Source organism: Podarcis filfolensis (genome assembly GCF_964270895.1).
Source record: "Podarcis filfolensis genome assembly, chromosome: 18".
NCBI classification, from domain to species: Eukaryota; Metazoa; Chordata; class Lepidosauria; order Squamata; family Lacertidae; genus Podarcis; species Podarcis filfolensis.
Window position 1 is genome coordinate 12,096,754 of NC_139622.1, and position 20,194 is coordinate 12,116,947.

Genomic DNA, 20,194 nt, shown 5'->3' on the forward strand with positions numbered 1-20,194 from the left:
TCGCTTAGCTTATTCCTAAATCCGGTTACAGATAGGTAGCCGTGTTGGTCTGCCATAGTCTCAAAACAAAAAAAATTTTTTTTCCTTCCAGTAGCACCTTAAAGACCAACTAAGTTATTTCTTGGTATGAGCTTTCGTGTGCATGCACACTTCTTCAGATACACTGAAACAGAAGTTGCCAGATCCTTCTATATAGTGAGAAGGTGGGGAGGGGTATTACTCAGAAGGGGGGTGGGAATGGGTGATTGGCAGATAGCTGTGATGAGCCTGTTGACGACTCTTAACGACTGCAATAGGTCTTACAGGAAAAAGCAAGGGGTGAGAAGGTGAAAAATGGCTTTGTCATGTATAATGAGATAAGAATCCAATGTCTTTGTTCAGACCAGGTCTCTCCATGGTTTTAAGTTTGGTAATGAGTTGCAATTCAGCAGCTTCTCTTTCCAGTCTATTTCTGAAATCCTAAACCCGGCAGGGCGTCTTTGTCTCTATACGACCTTCCCTCGCAGCCTTATGAATGAGGCGCCGCTTCCTTATGAATGGGGCTGCGCGCGCAACTCCCCCTCCCTCGGAATGGAACGCGGCGGCGGCGGCGGCGGGTGGGCGTGGCTCCGGTCTCCACGGCAACCGCGCTTGGCGGCAGCGGCCGCCGTCGCGAGCGCGCCGCCCCCTTTTTCAGCAGCCGCCGCGCTTGACGGCCGCCCGGGGCCTAGCCAGCCATTCGGAGGCGCCGCTCGAGTCGCCGCCATGGAGATGCCGCCGCCGCCGCTGCCGCCGCCGCCGGAAGGTGAGCGTGTGTCCCCCCCTCCCTTGGGGGGGGGGTTGGGGTCACGTGAGGGGGAGGGGTGGAGGGGTCTCCCTCTCAGGCACTCTGCGTATGCTCAGAGGTCCGGCTGGGGCAGGAGCACGAGGAGCCCCCCCCCCCATTTCCCGACCCCCCTCGCCTCTTCCTGTGAGAGACCCCGAGGGGGGGGAGAGGGGAAATAAAGGGGGTCCCCTCCTTTAGCCACGCCCCCTACTCAGAGTAGACCCCCCCCAAAAAAATAACTGAACCCCCCCCAGGACAATCTCCCCTCCCCTCACTTGCATGTCAATAGGTCTACTCTGAGTAGGGGAGGCAGATCGTGGGTGGGACCCGCAGGAACAGAGAGGGGGTGGGAAAAAATTTAAAAAACGTAAAATCCGTTAAATTAAATGTTCTGTACTAGGAGCTGAGAGGGAGAGGCGAAATAATAAAAAGAGAACAAGTTAAGGGGGTGAGATCAAATGCCTGCTCCCAGTAGGAGGCTGACCGTGGGGGGGGGGGTGGAAATGAAGTCAATATAAAATTAAATCAAATTAATAAAAGGAGACAATACAGTAAAACAGTATCGAAATCTTGCGCTTGGGTGGGTGGGGGGCAAGCAGAAGTAGCTTTTGGCAGGTGCTTACAGGTGCATTGGGGTCAAACCAAGGGAGGGGTTCTAGGATTGAGCATCAAAGGGCAGCCCCATATCTACCTACCTACCTATTTGTTGATAGCCCCATATCTATCTATCTATCTATCTATCTCTCTCTCTCTCTCTCTCTCTGTCATCTATTTATCTATCTATCTCTCTCTCTCTCTCTCTGTCATCTATTTATCTATCTATCTATCTACCTATTTATAGCCACATATCTATCTATCTACAGTGGTACTTTGTTTACAAACTTAATACATTCTGGAATTCTGTTCTTAAACCAAAATCGTTCTTCCACCAAGGCTTGCTTTCCCATAGCAGCAGGGGACTCAATTTACACTCAGCAGGAAGCGGAACATGTTCTGCTTCCAAGGCAAAGCTCACAAACCAAAACACCTCCTTCTGGGTTTATAGTGTTCTTAATCCAAGCCGTTCATAAACTAAGCTGTTCTTAAACCAAGGCGCTACTGTAGATAGATATGGGGCTATCAGTAACACTTTGGAAGGTTCCTGAGTCAATTGTGCTAGTTTGCTGCCTGTGACCCAGCGAAGAGCTGAAAGTCAGGACCTTTTCTTTGACACAAGCCTTGACTGGTCCCCCCCCCCAATTTCCTTCCCACCCCCTGCAACCCCAGACCAGGAGCTCCGCAATGTCATCGACAAGCTGGCTCAGTTTGTGGCGCGGAACGGCCCCGAGTTCGAGAAGATGACCATGGAGAAGCAGAAGGAGAACCCCAAGTTCTCTTTCCTCTTCGGGGGCGACTTCTACGGCTACTACAAGTACAAGCTAGCCCTGGAACAGCAGCAGCGTGAGTTTGGGGGGCCAGGGGGGTGGTGGGGTCACTAGCAGGAGACTTTTTAGTAGCTGCAGCCCTGTAGAACATTTCGAAATATTGGTATGGCACGTATCAGTTTTCGAAGGGCGCCAGGCACCCGCCCTGGCATTTGGCACTGGGTGGAGAGAGGGGCTTCACGGGAATCCTTGGTTCTCTCCCGACCTTTTTTTGGGAAAGAATCTCCTTCCCTTCCCTTCCCTTTGAACCCCCCCCCCCCTTGCAAATTCTGGCCAGCCCTCCTTTTGGCTTGGGTTCGGCCAACCTTTGCCGAATCAAATGTGAGTTTTGCTGCAGGGGCTCACGACCCGGCTCATCGCGTTTCAGTGGAGTTGTTTTGCCGTCTTTTTTTAAAAAAAAAAGTGTTGGGGCTGACCTTGAAAGCCCTAAATGGCCTCAAAGGCCCAGTAGACCTGAAGGAGCGTCTCCACCCCCATCGTTAAGACCGGACACCGGGGTCCCTCTCCTGAAGCTCTTCTGGCGGTACCCTCATTGCAAGAAGCGAGGCTACAGGGAACCAGGCAGAGGGCCTTCTCGGTGGTAGCACCCTCCCATCAGATGTCAAGGAAATAAACAACTATCTGACTTTTAGAAGGCATCTGAAGGCAGCCCTGTTTAGGGAAGTTTGTTAATCGCATTATTATTATTATTATTATTATTATTATTATTATTATTATTATTATTGGAAGGGGCACCCGCAGCCCACGCAACGCCCCCGAGTTGGCACAGGGTTTGGAACTGTTGACTCGAGTGAGTGGCCTCTCTCCTTGACGGTCTCCTATCTCCCTCCCCTCCCTTTCAGTGCTGTGCAAGCAGAGCCAAGATCTGGAGCCCGCCCCACAGATCCAGCCGCTGCCCCAGCCCGCCCTGGCCGCGGCAGCCGCCCCCATCGCCACGCCGCAGGGCACCCCCTCCATGGAGGAGCTGATCCAGCAGAGCCTGTGGAACCTCCAGCAGCAGGAGCAGCACCTCCTGGCTCTGAGACAGGTGAGGGCAGGCGGGTGGAGATGCAAACAAGCAAGGGCTCTTGGCTCTATATACATATTGTTCTTCTGTTTTGTTTTTTACATGGGTGCTATTTCTCGTTTCTTCTTTTTTTTTGCATTTTATCTTACTCTGCGCACTTGCATTTTTGTACTTTTTCTTTAAATTTCTATTTGGTTTGTTTTAAAAAAATATAAACTTATATAAAAGTCAATTCAAAGTCAACTCCCCCCCCCCATCCCCTCCAGGGGTCCCAATGTCAGTTATTACAACTGCATACCAGTCCGTTAAGGGACGCGATAGCCCTCAAGGGGCAGCAAGGTGCCAGGGCCTCGCTCGGAGGTGGGTGTGGGTGGGTGGGGCTCTCTCGCCACCCAGCTCTGCCTTCAAGACCCTTGTCGCCCCCCCCCCACCCCCAGGAGCAGATCACTTCCGCCATCGCGCTGGCCGTGGAACAGCAGATGCAGAAGGTCCTGGAGGAGACCCAGCTGGACATGAACGAATTTGACAACTTGCTCCAGCCCATCATCGACACCTGCACCAAAGATGCCATCTCGGTAGGTGGGGATCAGGGGTGTGTGCTTGCATTCTGATGTTGCAGGGGGGCTGCCCCAAAAAGCCATTGAAGGCCGTGTGTAGTAGCGCTCTGCCCCAGAGGGTGCGCTTTTGTGTCCAGCTGTGGATTATCCCTAAAGACCAGTGCTGGATTTATGTATAAGCTAAGCAAGCTCTAGCTTAGGGCCCCACTCTCTTGCAGCCCCCCAAAAAATGTAAAGGAAAAAAACACCTGGATGTACAGTTCCAAAATATCCTCTCTCTCTCTCTCTCTCTCTCTCTCTCTCTCATGTATCAGTCCTCTCTCTCCCTCTCTCCCTCTCTCTCTCATCTAGCTATCTATGCCAGTGCCGGATTTACGTATCAGCTAAGCAAGCTGCAGCTTAGGGCCACACTCTTGGGGGCCCCCAAAAAATTAAAGGGAAAATAAAATAAGGGAATATAAAATGAAAAACCTAGCCTCACCCCAAAGGCATTGCTGCCCCAGGGAACCTCCCTTCTTGACTTTTTGGGGCACTTTCTCCCCTTGGCTCTTGGCTGCTTCTGACTGTTCCCTTTTGTTATCCTCAGGCTGGCAAGAACTGGATGTTCAGCAACGCCAAGTCCCCGCAGCACTGCGAGCTGATGGCCGGGCACCTGCGCAACCGCATCACCGCCGAGGGGGCGCATTTCGAGTTGCGCCTCCACTTGATCTACCTGATCAACGATGTCCTCCACCACTGGTGAGATCCTGCCTCTACTGGGTCTGCTGGGCCGTTTAGGGCTTTCAAGGTCAACACCAACACTTTGAATTGTGCCCGGAAACGTCCTGGGAGCCAATGTAGGTCTTTCAGGACTGGTGTTATGTGGTCTCCACTCCCAGTCCCCAGTCTGGCTGCTGCATTCTGGATTAGTTGTAGTTTCCTGGTCACCTTCAAAGGGTAGTAGTCCAAGCGGGAAATAACCAGAGATATCTGCAGGCAAGATGGAGCCAGTCTGTTTCCTGCTGCTCCGGAGGGCAGGACCCCAAACCCCCAGAGGGCAACAAACTGAACCTCAGGCCAAACTTTCTGAGGCTCCCCTTCTTCCCCCCTCTTCTCTCTTCCTTCCCAGCCAGCGGAAGCAACAGCGGGACCTCCTGGCCGCCTTGCAGAAAGTGGTGGTCCCCATCTACTGCACCAGCTTCCTGGCCGTGGAGGAGGACAAGCAGCAGAAGATTGCCCGGGTGAGCCGCCCTGGCGTGGCCTCGGGGGTGCCCAGAGCCCTGCCTGGAGCCCCAGAGCCCAATAACAGCCCCTCTCTCCCTCTTGGTTTCCCACAGCTCCTTCAGCTGTGGGAGAAGAACGGCTACTTCGACGAGGCCATCATCCAGCAGCTCCAGAGCCCGGCCCTCGGACTGGGCCAGTACCAGGTGAGGGAGGGGAGCAGGAGGAGGTCGAGGGGGTGGCAATAAGAGCAAACGGCCAGGTCTTCCCCCAAAGCGGCTCCCTTCTTCAGGAAGAGATTTTGGAGAATAATAATAATTTATTTTCCCAGCCACTGTGGGCGGCTTCCAACAAAATATTAAAAATACAATAATTCACTAAACATTGAAAGTTTCCCTAAACAGGGCTGCCTTCAGCTGCCTTCTGAAAGTCAGATACAGTGGTACCTCTGGATACGAACGGGATCTGCATGGCTTTCAATTTGAACTTAGCCTGATCTTTTTATTCCCCTTCATTCCCCCCCCTCCCATTTTTATGAAGATTCCCCGCTCTGGGATCCCACAGCTAATTCTCCCCTGGTCCCCTCGCTGGCCCAAACAGGACTAATTTAGCCAGCTAGCCCTGGTGATCATCTAATGTTTATTAGGTGGATTTCCCCCCTAAATTATTCTGAATTTGTTATTCACATAGCATACTGTATTTTATGCTGTTTTTTGTTGCATCAGGTATTTTAAATCTGTTGTTAGCCGCCCTGAGCCCAGTTTTCTGAACCGGGAAGGGCAGGGTATAAATAAAAATTTATTATCATTTATTATTATTCTCTATCCTTCCCCCCGCTCTCTCTGCAAATGCCACCCCCCTTCTGCGTGATCCTGGTAGGCCACCCTGATCATGGAGTTTGGCAGCGTGGTCCAGCCGGTCCAAGTGGCCTTCCAGCAACAGATCCAGACCCTCAAAACTCAGCATGAGGAGTTTGTCAGCAGCCTCAGCCAACAGCAGCAGCAGCAACAGCAGCAGCAGCCGCCGCAACTGCAGATCCCACCCCCGGAAAGCGAAGTGAAGGCTGCCCCCGCCCCCCCTCCGCCGGCCGCCCCCATCACCCCCACAGGTACTTTTGGGGTCCCCGTTCGTGGTGGGGGTGTACCCTGCCCGCTTTCCGAGCCACAACCCCCCCCCCCAGGAGTTTGGCTCTCACGTCCGCCTTTGTTTCAGACGAAGGGAAGCCGCAGCTGCCGCTGCCGGACTCCGCCGAATACGAGGCCACGGGGGCCGGGGCCGCTGACCCGGCCACGCCTGGACCCCGGGGGCCCGGCCCCCACGACCACATCCCCCCCAACAAGCCGCCCTGGTTCGAGCAGCCGCACCCGGTCACCCCCTGGGCGCAGCAGCAGGTACTTTGGGCAGGCAGCGGGAGGGGAGGGCTAGGGTGGGGGCCTTGGTAATAATGATAATAATTTTATTATTTACACCCCAGCCACTGTGGGTGGCTCCCAATAGAATATTAAAAACACGATAAAACATCAAACATTGAAAACTTCCCTAAAGAGGGCTGCCTTCAGATGTCTTCTAAAAGTCAGATAGTTGTTTATTTCCTTGGCATCTGATGGGAGGGCGTTCCACAGGGTGGGTGCCACCACCAAGAAGGTCCTCTGCCTGGTTACCTGTAACCTTGCTTCTCATAGGGAGGGAACTGCCAGAAGGCCCTGGGGTGGAGGACCCCAGTGTCTGGGGTGGGGTGGAGACGCTCCTTCAGGGATACTGGACCTTTGAGGCCATTTAGGGCTTTCAAGGTCAGCACCAACCCTTTGAATTGTGCTTGGAAACGTACTGGGAGCCAGTGTAGGTCTTTCAGGACTGGTATTATATGGTCTGCACTCCCAGTCCCCAGTCTGGCTGCCGCATTCTGGATTAGTTGCAGTTTCCGGGTCACCTTCCAAGGGAGCCCCACGGAGAGCGCATGGCAGTAGTCCAAGCGGGAGATAACTAGAGCATGCACCACTCTGGCCAGACAGTCTGAGCGCAGGGAGGGTCTTATTCCTCCCGCCCACCCGCTAACCAAGGCCTTTTGTCTCCTGCAGCCGCCCGAGCAGCCCCCCTTCCCCCACCACCAGGGCCCCCCGCACTGCCCCCCCTGGAACAGCAACCACGAGGGGATGTGGAGCGAGCAGCGGGAGCCCGGCTGGAGCAACCAGCGCGATGCCCCTTGGAACAGCCAGCCGGAACCCGCCTGGAACAGCCAGTTTGAGGCTCCCTGGAACAACCAGCACGAGCAGCCGCCCTGGGGAGGGGGCCAGAGGGAGCCGCCCTTCCGCATGCAGAGGCCCCCCCACTTCCGGGGGCCCTTCCCGCCCCACCAGCAGCACCCCCAGTTCAACCAGCCGCCCCACCCGCACAACTTCAACCGCTTCCCCCCGCGCTTCATGCAGGACGACTTCCCGCCGCGCCACCCCTTCGAGCGGCCCCCCTACCCGCACCGCTTCGACTACCCCCAAGGCGACTTCCCCCAGGGTGAGTGGGGCAGGGGCTAAGGCAGGGGGTCCGGGAGCAAGGGGGTCATGTGCTAGGCCTGGGCGATAATCTGGTTTCCGCATTGATGATATATCAGCCGCTAAACATCACGATACAGTGGTACCTTTGTTTTCGAACATACTTGGTTCCGGAAGACCGTTCCAGTTCCGAAATGTTCGAAAACAGAAGCGTTTACTTCTGGGAAAACTCTGTTCGGAAGCTGCGCTTTGGCACATTTGACTTCCGAAAAGCATTCTAAAACTGAAGCGTTTGCTTCCGGGTTTACGGCGTTCGAGTTCTGAAACATTTGTCAACGGAGACATTCAGAAACCGCCGTGCCGCTGTATACCAATATATTGCAGTGTTTGAAATGAGGATGGAACTATAGGCGACATGATTCGCGATGTATTTCCAGGCCAAAAATTGCGAAACGACATGTCACACAGTATGAACCTCAAAGCGGTTTTGAACGACAATAGTGATATGTCACCTAGCCGTGGTCCTTGCCCAGTTGAAAGAAGTTTTGCTCAGGGGAGGTTAATTCCTGTGGGACCCTCTGATCCGAAACCTCCACTGCCTTATGGGATATATTCGGGAGGAGAAAAGGCTAAGACAGGCTTCCTCAATCTCGGCCCTCCAGATGTTTTGAGACTACCATTCCCATCATCCCTGACCACTGGTCCTGCTAGCTAGGGATCATGGGAGTTGTAGGCCAACAACATCTGGAGGGCCAAAGTTGAGAAAGCCTGGGCTAAGGCATGGGTAGGCAAACTAATGTCCGGGGGCTGGATCCGGCCCAGTCGCCTTCTAAATCTGGCCCGCGGACGGTCCAGGAATCAACGTGCTTTTACATGAGGAGAATGTGTCCTTTGGTTGAAAATGCATCTCTGGGTGATTTGTGGGGCATAGGAATTTGTTCATTTTTTTGCTATAAATATAGTCCAGCCCCCCACAAGGTCTGAGGGACAGTGGACCGGCCCACGGCTGAAAAAGTTTGCTGACCCCTGGGCTAAGGGGTAAACCCTGCACAAATCCAACACGGAGTCCCTAAGGCGGTTGGATGGCGCCGTGTCCGCCTCCTTCTGCCAAGCTGGTGCCAAACTTCCTTCCTTTGGACCCCCGTCAGCGAGGCGGGGTGTGTGTGTGCCTTGTCATCTGGGCAGCCCAGGACCCCCAGAGACACTGCCCAGGCTTGCACCCCAAGAAGGTAGCTCCAACGCGTTGCTCCTGTGCTCGGATCCTGCAGCTACTCGTGCCGTTCTGAAGCTTCTCCTTCCTTCCTTTGCAGAAATTGGGCCCCCGCACCACCACCCGGGCCACCGCATGCCGCACCCGGGGATCAGCGAGCACCCTCCCTGGGGGGCCCCCCAGCACCCTGACTTCGGGCCCCCGCCCCACGGGTTCAACGGGCAGCCGCCCCACATGCGCCGGCAGGGGCCCCCGCACGTCAACCACGACGACCCCAGCCTTGTGCCCAACGTCCCCTACTTTGACCTCCCCGCCGGACTGATGGCCCCCCTGGTCAAAGTAAGTGGCCGGGGAGGGGGAGCTGCCCCCCAAAACTCCAGAAGGGCAGGAAGAGGCCTCTCCCGACCCCCGTGGCCTCTCCTTCGTGGTCCCAGGGGTGCAGGGAATTCCTTCCCAGCCGGACCGTGTGCCATGACGGCTCCTTCCCTCCCTCCCTCTCCTAGCTGGAAGATCATGACTACAAGCCTCTCGACCCCAAGGATATCCGCCTGCCGCCCCCCATGCCCCCCAGCGAGAGGCTCCTGGCAGCCGTGGAGGCTTTCTACAGCCCCCCTTCGCACGACCGGCCAAGGAACAGGTGAGAGGCAAGGCCCAGAAAGGGCTCCTTTGGCTGGCTTGTTTTTTTGGTTCGATTGGGCCAGAGAAAGCGAAAATGATGATAAAGTTGTTCATGCGTGCAACAGCGGCGGCAAGGATTTTTGTATATGAGCAGAAGTGGAAGGAAGCAGCAATCTCCACAAAAGAAGAACGGATTAACAAACTGATGGACTGTGCCGAAATGGCAAAATTAACTGCTAGAGTTAAGAGACTCGAAAGATGACTTTCTGACTTCTGTTTAGGGACGTTTTTAATGTTTGATGTTTTATCGTGGTTTTAGTATTCTGTTGGGAGCTGCCCAGAGTTGCTGGGGAAACCCAGCCGGATCGGCGGGGTATAAATAATAAATTACTATTATTTTGTTCTATTCTAGTTCAATATAAGATGGATTTATGTCTTGAGCAACGGAAGAACGATAAAACGTTATTTTCAGTTTTACACTTTATACTTTGTGTAACGTTAGAAACAAATGGGCAGTTTGGGGAGTGGAGACATAACATCTTACCGAGTGATATGGAATGAGAAAAATAAGAATAGTAACCTATGATGATGGTGATGGGTTGTTGTTTTTTATTTTTTTATTATTTTATTATTTTTTGTGGTTTTAATATCTTGATTTTATTCTGCCAACCGCCCAGAGACCCTCCCAAGTATAGGGCGGTATATAAATTCAATAAATAATAAGTAATACATTACTTGAAAACCTAATGATATATTTTTTTAACCCCCCCCCCTTTTCCTACAGCGAGGGTTGGGAGCAGAACGGTCTGTACGAGTTCTTCCGGGCGAAGATGAGGGCTCGGCGGCGCAAGGGGCAGGAGAAGAGGAACAGGTGGGCACAGGGCTCTGGAGAGCGTGCAGAGTGCTGCCAGAAGGGGGAGGGGGGAGGTGCAGAGGGACCCCCTCCCTGTATCCAAACCGAGTACAGCGCTCACCTGGAGGGAAGGGGATCCTGCCCCGTGGGCTGGGGGGCCTCCTGGCTCGGCTGATGTCCGGCAGCCGCAGGGCCAGCCGAGGTTCCCGGGCGCTTTGGCTGCCGGAGTCCAGGGCGATGGCACAGCGCCACTCAGACCCCCCCCTTTCTCCCCTGCCCAGCGGCCCCTCGCCATCCCGCAGCAGCCGGTCCAAGAGCCGTGGTCGCTCCTCTTCGCGCTCCAACTCGAGGTCGTCCAAGTCCTCCGGCTCCTACTCCCGATCCCGGTCAAGATCCTGCTCCCGGTCGCGGTCCTACTCTCGCTCCCAGTCCAGGTGAGGAGGAAGGGCAGGGCAGGAGGGCCTGGGTCTCGTTCGCTGGCATGGGGGCAGGTTGGCAAGACTCGGGCGGCTGCAGACGTTGCCTTTCTGGCCGGCCAGCTTCTTTTTCAGCCCACTTGCCTTTGAAGCTTTTTGGGGAAGGAACTGGTCGTTTTTCGCGGCTAGGCGGCGGAACTCACCGCCAAAAGATGCCGCAGCAGCCGAGAATGAATGACTCTTTATTTGCATCGGCCATCAGCCATAGCAATAAAACAACAATACGATATACAAAGAATAGAAATAAAAAGTCAATTATATAAAATACATTTTTGGGTTTTGAATCAGTAGTCAAATAGTGGATCTTATTCCGATTGCCCTAGCTAAAAGCCTTGCCACCTTTGCCGTCACCTGCTCATCTTGATCTGCCAAGAGAAAGGACACTGGGGCAGTGGCTGGGCGACCCAGGATGGACAATCAAAGAGGGGTGATAACCTCATTCCTCAAGTCTTTATCAAGAGGGCAAGCCAGAAGGGCATGCGCCACCGATTCGGGACTGCCATCTCCACAGGGACATTTTTCGTGTGACATCTATTGGCATTGTCCTTCAAGTCCAGCTGAGGGCAAGACATTCAATCTCGCGAGAGTAAAAGCATGTCTGTTTTTTGGAATTGCTCAGTTATACAGAGAGGGTGCCGGAGAGTCGAAAGGGGAAGGTGGAAAATAGTCATACCATGGGCAAAATTTCCTTATTGTGGCCAAGTTGTTCTGACGCTCGATATCATTTAGGTGCCGACAAATTAGACTGTTTGCTTTACTAAAACCCAAAGTGAGTAGCTCTCGTGATGATAAACCACCAGAGTGAAGTTTTTGATAGACAACTTTAGGGCAGCCTCTTCCCAAGAGAGAGAGGGGCTGACTTTCCTTCTTTCCCCCATTCGCCTTCCCAGGAGCAGAAGCGGCTCTCGGTCCTCTCAGAGCCGCTCTCGGTCCAGGTCCCGTTCGAAATCCTACTCCCCTGGAAGGCGGCACCGGTCCCGATCCCGCAGCCAGACACCTCCGTAAGATTTGACTCTGCACCTCAAAGGTGTACTGGGGGGGGGGGAAGGATTGGGGGTCGAGGGATCAACAAGATAATCCTCACTTCTCCTCGGTTTCTCCTGCCCCGTCTGTAGCTCCTCGGCCGGATTGGGGTCCAGTTCAGGGCCCCCCATCCCCGAATCGCGACTCGGAGAGGAGAACAAGGGGCATCAGATGCTGGTGAAAATGGGTAAGGCAGCCTGGTGCCCGATGGCTCTGTCCGTCAGGGGTGGGGTCAGTCTAGGGGGCCTGTTCCACCCCTCCGGTGGTTAGAGGGTGTCCGGCTAGGAGGACTTGGGTTCAAATTCCCACTTGGACAGGAATTGGGTGGCTCCAAGGCTGGTCGTTGACTCCCTGCCCTAATGCCTACCTTGCAGGCTCGTTGTGAGGGTCATATGGGGAAAGGGAGAACTGTGTAGGCCACCCCTGGGAGGAAAGAGTGAGGGGGAGATACGAAGGTCCCAGTAATGTGGAATTAAAAGCCTTCCAGAGGAATCGCCTTCTCTCTCTGGGGTAGCTCAGTTGGTAGAGCATGGACCTCAATCTCAGGGTTCTGGGCTCAAACCTGATGTTGAGTTTAACATTCCTGCATCGTCAGGGATTGGACTGGATGTCCGACTCTACAATTCTGTGGGTCTGCCTGCCAACCTAGAGCGTTTGAGGGCTGGGCAGAGAGCTGCAACCTGCCAGCCACAGCTGGGGCAAGTGGCTGCTGTGGCGCCTGGGTCCAGCTTTCAGGCTTGGGGGCACCTGGTTGGCCGCTGCCGGGTCAGGACCCTTTGGGTCCGATTCTGCTGCTGCTGGGCTCCTCCGCCATAGGGTGCTTTGACGCCACCTCCCTCCCTCCTCCTGCCAACCGCCTGCTTTTCCCTTTCCCCAGGGTGGAGCGGCTCTGGGGGGTTGGGGGCCAAGGAGCAGGGGATCCAGGACCCCATTAAAGGCGGCGACATCCGAGACAAGTGGGACCAGTACAAGGGCGTGGGGGTGGCCCTGGACGACCCCTACGAGAATTACCGGAGGAACAAGAGCTACTCCTTCATTGCCCGCATGAAGGCCAGGGACGAAAGTAAGTGGGCAAGCCCCTCATTCCATTTCCAGTTCCCCTTCAGTCTGTATGACGGCGTTACTGCGCCCTTGCCGGTGGGCTGCCAGCGACCGCCTGGCGAGGACGGCAAGACGTGGCTCTGCCTGTCTCCCCAAGACGCTAAGGCAGAAGGGCGCTTGCGGGGCAAACGTGTGGGGAGCCGGCAGGCTGCTAGGCGCCAGGGCTTTAGCCAAACCCTTCCCTTTGGCATGGGGAAAGCTAGAAAGGGGGAAGGGTCTCTTGAGGTTGCCAGGCCAGTGCGAAGGAGGGCAGGAACTGGGACAACCTCTCGTTCAGGTGGGTGTCTTCGTGGGGGCACCTAAGGATACCCGCCTCCCCGCTGGCTGCAGGAAGGGTCTGCTTCCCCTGTCATTTCATGAAGTGTGGCATGCAACACCCCCCCCCACTAGCCCAGGACCGTGGGCTTCTGCTGCCCCCTGCATCCCGCCTGACCCTTCTTTTTTCCTCCCAAAGCTTAACGCCGCTCAGAGCCGAGGGAGCCCAGCCAGTCGTCCATCAGCATCTGAGCCCCGGCCTGGCCACGTGAATTGAGGCTCTCTACTGTACCTCTTGACCGCCACCCCCCCCCTGCCCCAGATGACCCCCCCTTCTGCCCATCGGGGTGCAGAGGGCTAACCTGCTCCCAAGAGTGTCCTTCCAGGAGGCTTTGCGAGAAGAGAAATTATTTGGGCCTTTTCTATTTTTGTACATACCTTTCGGGCAAGACTGAGAAGGAGCTGGGTAGGCCGATTCTTCCGTAGTGTCACCCCCTTGCCCCTTGCCCAACCCGCCTGTTTCAAAACACAAAGCCGCCCTCCTTTCCTGCCCAAACGCCCCAAGAGGGGGGTGTCTGAAGACCACCAGACCCCTGAGGGCAGACACAGCCCCCTCCCTGTACAGTAGACCCCTTTCACGACCGACCGCCCCCAACATGGTGATGTAGCGACTGTTGAAGATTGACTTCTGTACCTGTGAGACTTCTCAGCTTCCTCTCGGGTTGCTCCGAGTCAGCTACCCGCCTTGTTCTTACTGTTGCCTTCTAATAAAGAAAGTTTCCCCCCCCCTCTATACAGTTTATGCAATTTATTTGGGAGGCCCCTCTCCACATTCATCCATGTACAAGTTGGTTCATCCCAGGCGCAACTGAATTTTGCACGCTCCAAACATAGCAGGGTGTCCTTTCGTCTCCCTCCCCAATTTGATCTCCACTGAGGTTTCTCTTCAGTGCTCTGGGTTGAAGCTGTATGGTCCTGGGGGGCTGTGCAGGAGGGGCAATGGCCTCTCCCCCCTCTCTCCCGTGATTTGTAGGGCCTCTGATTTTCTCATTCCGAAAGAGCCCAGCTCTTCATTCCGGTAAAAGTGCCGGCCAATTCCCAAGCAGTTTCTTTCTCATTCCAGAGGGCCAGTTCTGACGTTCCTCCAATGTTCAAAAGGTGGCCTGCCCTCGGCGCTCCAGTTCTCGCAAAGCTTGCTCCACCGTCAGAGGCGGGGGCTTGTGGCGCTCGATGTACTGCAAAGAGACAAAGCAGGTTGAGACCCACAGGGATTTAAAATACAGGTTAAAATGCAGCCTCAATTTAAAAGTAGCCCATAGATCAAGACCATAAGGGGAGGGAAACATAAGGGTCAGACTGAGTCCAAACCAAAGGCCAGGCGGAACAGCTCTGTCTTGCAGGCCCTGCGGAAAATTGTCAAGTCCCGCAGGGCCCTGGTCTCTTGGGACAGAGCGTTCCACCAAGTCGGGGCCAGTCCTGAAAAGGCCCTGGCCCTAGTTGAGACCACTCTAACCACCTTGCGACCTGGGACCTCCAAAGTGTTGTCATTTGTGGACCTTAAGGTCCTCCGTGGGGCATACCAGGAGAGGCGGTCCTGTAGGTATATTTTGAACTGCATCTCCCACCCTCCCCCAGCCCGCACCACTGCGGTCCCAAATGCCTGCCGGGTGCCAGGCTGGCTGCAGCTGCCCTAAGGAGAAGAAGGGCCTGCGAGCGAGAGAGCGAGCGAGCCTTACCTCCTTGGCTTCTTCCAGGGTGTGGTAGTGGAAGCCCCTCTGTTCCTCCAGGGACGCCACCCAGGAGGCATGGAGCTGGCGGGTGGTGTCTGCAAACTGCCGGATGAGCAGCACGTTCTGCTTCAGCAGCTCGTTGAGGGCGAAGACGGCCGGGCTGTAGGTGGTCAGCGCTGCGGGAGGGAGAATGGGAGGTGGGTGTGGGGAGGAAGAGAGGCCTGGCAGGGCCAAGGGCTCCCTGGGTCCCCAGACTCCGCTCTAGGGCAGCCTTTGCTCAGGCCCCATAGGGAAGGGAGCTCTCTTCTGGACCCCCAGCGCTTTCTCTCAAGGGGGACAGAGGCAACGCCGTCGACCGGCAGCAATGGCTGCCTGGTGTTTCGGAGCCAGAGGTCTCTGCCACCTGCTCCTGCGCCCTTCTGCATGCCACGCAGCTGAGGTGCAGGCAAAGGCTGGGGTGAGCTGGCGCTTGGTTCAAGGATCGAGGGGGGAGAGGGGTACCTTCCAGCGTCTCCAAGCTCACGACGTGGCTGGTGATGGGCGGGGTCTCCAGAAGGCTCCCGGCTCCCATCGCTGGGCCGAGAGCTGCAGGAGCGTCACCTGGAGGAGGGGAAGGAGGAGACGCTCTTGGGAGACCGGCAGGCACACCTGAGGCACCTGGGCCAGGCCTAGAAGGACGTCGGAGCTTTGCACAGATCTCGCCCAGCCTCGGCCGGGAGCGGCTTACCTTGCAGCCAGCAATAGGCCAGAGAGGAGCGGCCTGTCTGGATGGCAGCATCCTTCACGAGGACCCTCGCTGGCAGGCAGGTGGTCCTGGCGCCCCCTGGAGGGCAGGTGAGCGAGGACGAGGCAGGATGCTCAGAAGGCGCCCCGGCACCCGAGGGGTCCCGGGAGGAGGGTCGCTCCCCGGATGCTGCCGAGGACTCAAAGTCCTCCGAATACTCTGCGCTGGTGAGATTCTCCTCCTCCTCCTCCTCCTCCTCGGGAGGGGAGCTCCCAGCAGAAGTGCTGTTTAGCCGCTCGGAAATCTCAGTGTTTCCTGGATCATCGTCTTCCTCCATCTCCTCCTCCTCCAGAGAAGCAGCTTCTCTCCTGGGGGGGCTCTGGGCTTTGAAGGGGCTTTGGCTGACAGCAGCAAAGGGGGAGGCTCCCAGCTCCTCCTTTGACTCTATAGGCATCGCAGGTGCCTAGAAAGGACATCTTTCCGTGAGTATAATGTGAGACGCGGAGGCGACGAGGGTCTCTGAAGCACAGCACCCCCCCCAAACCGCCAACCTTGGAATGGCAAACTCCATGCAAGCAACTCGAGTCACAACCCACCCCTCACCCCCAGGCAGGCTGCTCCACGCTCATCTCCAAGCTAGTCTATTGCAGCTCCAACAAATGAGTTTTCCCTGAAAAGGAAGAGGAGCTCAGTTCCATCAGGGCTGACTTCTGCTCCCTTGGGCAAGTTTTTTTGGGGGGAGGCGCCTCTATTTGCCTTTGCATAGGAGGAAAATGGGCACGTTTGGCTCTTTTAGTCTTTTCTGAAAGGTTACGGTGTCTTTACATTTTTCTAAATTGCATTTTTTCTTTTGTAATTTGGATGTTGATTTTTTTTGAGCCCCCTCAGAGTGGACCTCTTTTGGCCAGAAGCTGGCAGAGGGGAAAAAAACCTGGCAATAATAATAATAATAATAATAGTTATTAAGGCTCTTGGTTGTGGTTTCCTCGCAATGCTCACACCACCAGAAATGAACAAACGTGGCAAACGTTTGGCTCCTGCTGAGGACAGGGCAAAATAACAGCAATATTAATAATAATATATGACTTATACTCCGCCCATCTGGCTGGGCCTCCCCAGCCACCCTGGGCGGCTTCCAACAGAATTAAAAGCACAATAAAACATCAGACATTGAAAACTTCCCTCAACTTACCTCTCCTGACACTTCGGTCTGGCTGGCTGCAGCGGGGGCCAAGTCATCCAGGCTCAACACGTTCACTCTGAAATCTGCAGCAAGGAACAAGACGGACATTCAGTGGCAGGGAGAGAGTCTCTCTCCACCTCCCAGGGTCCTGGGGCTGCCCCCCTTTTTCCTGCAATTCCCCACAGGAAGTGTATGACCTCGGAGGCTGCTCTTCTCACCACAGCAGCCTCCACACCCCAGCTGAATGTTCGTTTGCCAGCCAAGGAGTGCCCAGGCCAAGGCAAGGACCCGGGTCACCTCATTCTCACCCTCGGCCAGCCCCTCACAAGTGGCTTCTGCCCACAGAGCTCCCTCCACTTGCTTCCTGCTCCCTTTCAACTTGGCTCTCCCTTTGCCAGAGACACACATTCCTCTGCTGGCGCATCTCTCGCACAGGCCCCCGCAGAGGTGACTCACCACTGCTGCTGCTGGAGTCGTCGTCGCTGGGCCCGCCACCCGCCGCTAAGAAGAGCTCGTCGAGGGACCGCACCACGCTTCGCTCGGAGAGAGACGCCTCCCTCGGGGGCACAGAGCTCGCGTCAGGGGAAGAGGAGCCTGCGGGGGTCGAGGAACGAAATGCTCCCCTGCTCAGCTGTGCTGGGGGGTGCTTGCCGGGTGGGGAAGGACTCCTGGGCGTGGGCCTCTTCAGGAAAGTTTTGCCAGGCAAAGGAGACCTCGGGCGGGAAGAAGGCGGGGTTGGGGGGGACCGGATCCATTTCTTAAGAAAGCAAAGGGGAGGGAAAGGGTTGGTTCATCACAGCTCTGAGCATCCCCAAACGATCACTACCACCACCACCTCCTCCTGCAGCTGAATGGAACCCGCCACAAATGCTGTCCTTTGTAGAGGCCAAGTTGGCCTCTGGTCTTCTTGCCGTCAGCCCCAATCTGAGCAGGATCTGCTCTTCTCATCTGAGTTAGGATCTGGAGAAGCCAACAGCTGAGGGGCCACTGCCTCGCGGGCCAGAGCAGAGGGCCAGCGGCAAGTTGCTGAGAGCCCCCCACCCTGCCTTTTCCACAAACACTTTTTCAGACAGAAGCGCTATTGGGGAAATGTTGGGGTTCAAAGCCCAACACACTGTGGGCTCAGCCTGGATGGCCAATAAAACCCAGACTGCCATTGTCAGTAAAACAGGACCTTATTTTCCCCAGCAGCGCTGTGAAGCCTAGGCATGGCCCCCAAATTACCTTCCTGCCCAGCAGGTCCTCTTGCTCCCCCGATTCCTTGGGAGGGGCCTGCCTGCGTCCCTCTGTGCCACCCTGGCTGCTGCCTCGGACGGGGGCCGCGGTCTCCTTCAGCCCCATGGCTTTTCCCAGGCTCCCTCGTCCTCCCAGCCTCGGCTCAGGGCTGCGGCTGAAGTCGCTCAGGGAAATCTCCTCGTCCGTCGTGGGCGCTTGGCCGATGTCCTGCCCGGCCTTCCGGCTGCGGATCTTGCTCTCGATCTGCGCCAGCTTCCTGAGGACGGCGCTTGACCTCTCCCCTCTGGAGGCAGCGGCAAACCCTGTCCTTGTGGCAGGACTGGGCCTTGCCTGCTGGGTGTCTAGGGCCACCTCTTGGTGTTTCTGCTTCACAAACCGGCGACGGGGTCCAGTCTGCGGCGGTGTTGGGGTCTCTGCCAAGCTGGCCCCCTCCAGCTCCCTGCTTCCCAGGTCGGAGAGGTCGCTCAGGTCACTGGCCATGTGGATGGCAGACAGGCCAGGGCTTCTGCTGGGCTCCAAGGCTGCCAATCTGTTCCTGGGAGCCCCGTCCAGCTCCTCCTGCAGGGAGAAGGACAGAGGGTTAAGAGGTGCCATATTAGGAAAACGGTCAGGGGGACGACAGGAGAGCCAGGGTGTCATAGTGGTTAGCGTCAAACTAGGACCTGGGAGAAGAGGGTTTCAAATTCCCACTTGGCCACGATGCTCAATGGGTGACCTTTGGGGCCAGACACTGGCTCTCAGGTGTAGTGGTTAAGAGCGGTGGACTCATAATCTGGGGAACCGGATTCGTGTCTCCGCTCCTCCACCTGCAGCTGCTGGGTGACCTTGGGCCAGTCACACTTCTCTGAAGTCTCTCAGCCCCACCCACCACACAGAGTGTTTGTTGTGGGGGAGGAAGGGAAAGGAGAATGTTAGCTGCTTTGAGACTCCTTAAAGGGAGTGAAAGGCGGGATATCAAATCCAAACTCTTCTCAGCCTAATCAAGCTCTTTTTTTCCTTTTTAGGCTGGGTTATAAATGCAATAAATGAAAAATGAGTAACAGGGCTCACCCGGGTAGGATTGCCACCTGTCCTGTATAATACAAGACTGTCCCATATTTCATCCTGTTTTGATATAGTTTGGTCCTGTATTTCAGGTCTTCTCTCTCTCTCTCTCTCTGCCAAGTTAGGGATCCTCTCTAAATGCATGTGTTTGAATGGGTGTATGAAACGTCATGTATTTAAGCTCTAGGTAGCCAAGCGCAGACAGATTTACAAATTCATGTGTGTATATTTACATGTGTTACAAATTCCAGAGGCGCCATCCCGTTGGGCTGCAAGAGATTGGAATGGATTGCTTTGAAGTTGCTTCAACACCAGATGGAAATAAAAATAAAAATCGCCCCACCCTGTCCTGTATTTTGCCAGAACAAAGATGGCAACCCTACCTGGGTGTGTCTTTATCGTCACTACTGATTTCAACTCCTTTCTCTGAGGCTTCCTGAAGTGCCTTCCTGAACACGCGCAAAAGAATTACACATATAGTTTTTGAAACAATTGCATGTGCAATTTGTAGCTTTAACTACAGCCGCGCTTTCAAAGCCAGGGCAGCGTATCTCCTCCAGGATCCATGCGAGAGGACAGTCTCCTGCAGGCCCCTAAAAGCTGCATTTGCCAAAAACGAGGTTTATGCTTTGAAATGTTTATGTTTTTATATATGTTGGAAGCTGCCCAAGAGTGGGTAGGGGAACCCAGTCACATGGGCGGGCTACAAATAATAATAGTTATCGTACATTATATATTATAATTGTCATTATTATTTTATTGTTATTATACGTATATTATTATTGCTGCTCTCCATGCGGGGCGCAGAGTAGCGACGCCTAACAGGATTAGCGCGCTCTTCACATGCTCAGGGACACCCTCCACCCTCGGAAACCCCTTGGGAAGGCGCGCGTGACGTCACGCTGCTCCCCCCCTCTGACGTCACAGCAGCAGCGACGTGCGGCGTTACCGCGCCGGCCCCTTCATTTTTAAAAACCAAACCCTTTACCCTCCCAGTGAGGCGCCTCCCCGTCAGCTGGGCCTGAGCCCGGGCGAGCGCCGCGCTCCTGCCCTCCGCCCTCCGCACCGCCATGGCCGCCGCCGCCGCCGGAAGGCCCTTTCCCCGTCGCCCGCAGCCCGTCACCTAGCAACCGCCCCGACCTGGCAATATCCTCCACCCGGATTGGCTCGGAGTCACCCCCCCCGGAGCCTCTCTCTCATTGGCGAGACGCGGCAGCCAATCAGCGAGCTCGAAGGCGGCGGCGCGTGAGGCGGCGGGGGGGG

The 20,194-nt window shown here is 55.5% G+C and overlaps 2 protein-coding genes across 6 annotated transcripts; one reads left to right on the forward strand and one right to left on the reverse strand.

The window, feature by feature from the left end:
* Nucleotides 1-645: 645 nt before the first annotated feature.
* Nucleotides 646-13,807, forward strand: CHERP (calcium homeostasis endoplasmic reticulum protein). Of its 3 annotated transcripts, none has more exons than XM_083594443.1 (18): nt 646-784; nt 2,072-2,245; nt 3,072-3,256; nt 3,673-3,810; nt 4,379-4,530; nt 4,901-5,012; nt 5,109-5,198; nt 5,872-6,100; nt 6,205-6,383; nt 7,071-7,500; nt 8,789-9,027; nt 9,192-9,325; nt 10,091-10,177; nt 10,441-10,593; nt 11,526-11,636; nt 11,751-11,845; nt 12,536-12,721; nt 13,214-13,807. In XM_083594443.1, the coding sequence occupies exons 1-18, from the start codon at nt 745-747 to the stop codon at nt 13,216-13,218; spliced, it is 2,739 nt and encodes a 912-aa protein (XP_083450569.1). In that variant the 5' UTR covers nt 646-744; the 3' UTR covers nt 13,219-13,807. The 3 variants fall into 3 exon arrangements, with proteins under 3 accessions (XP_083450569.1, XP_083450567.1, XP_083450568.1); XM_083594442.1 differs by having other exon boundaries at nt 730-790; XM_083594441.1 differs by having other exon boundaries at nt 693-784; nt 4,901-5,198.
* Nucleotides 13,806-20,076, reverse strand: LOC310753366 (uncharacterized protein C19orf44 homolog). 3 transcript variants are annotated; one of them, XM_083594600.1, is made up of 8 exons: nt 19,920-20,076; nt 17,876-18,445; nt 17,108-17,408; nt 16,661-16,734; nt 15,472-15,931; nt 15,246-15,344; nt 14,751-14,920; nt 13,806-14,249 (listed from the first exon to the last, which is right to left on the reverse strand). In XM_083594600.1, exons 1-8 carry the CDS (start codon nt 20,001-20,003, stop codon nt 14,166-14,168), a joined length of 1,842 nt encoding a protein of 613 aa, XP_083450726.1. In that variant the 5' UTR covers nt 20,004-20,076; the 3' UTR covers nt 13,806-14,165. The 3 variants fall into 3 exon arrangements, with proteins under 3 accessions (XP_083450726.1, XP_083450727.1, XP_083450728.1); XM_083594601.1 differs by having other exon boundaries at nt 19,998-20,062; XM_083594602.1 differs by having other exon boundaries at nt 19,913-20,006.
* Nucleotides 20,077-20,194: the final 118 nt, after the last annotated feature.

Excerpts from the sequence above, each read along its gene's own strand:
- CHERP (XM_083594441.1), top strand. The coding sequence starts at position 745 with ATGGAGATGCCGCCGCCGCCGCTGCCGCCGCCGCCGGAAG. Across the intron at positions 3,257-3,672 it reads ACCTCCTGGCTCTGAGACAG|GAGCAGATCACTTCCGCCAT; the intron begins GTGAGGGCAGGC and ends CCCCACCCCCAG. Across the intron at positions 11,846-12,535 it reads TCAGATGCTGGTGAAAATGG|GGTGGAGCGGCTCTGGGGGG; the intron begins GTAAGGCAGCCT and ends CCCTTTCCCCAG.
- LOC310753366 (XM_083594600.1), bottom strand. The coding sequence starts at position 20,003 with ATGGCGGTGCGGAGGGCGGAGGGCAGGAGCGCGGCGCTCGCCCGGGCT. Across the intron at positions 17,409-17,875 it reads AGGACCTGCTGGGCAGGAAG|AAATGGATCCGGTCCCCCCC; the intron begins GTAATTTGGGGG and ends TGCTTTCTTAAG. Across the intron at positions 14,921-15,245 it reads GAGCTTGGAGACGCTGGAAG|CGCTGACCACCTACAGCCCG; the intron begins GTACCCCTCTCC and ends TCCCTCCCGCAG.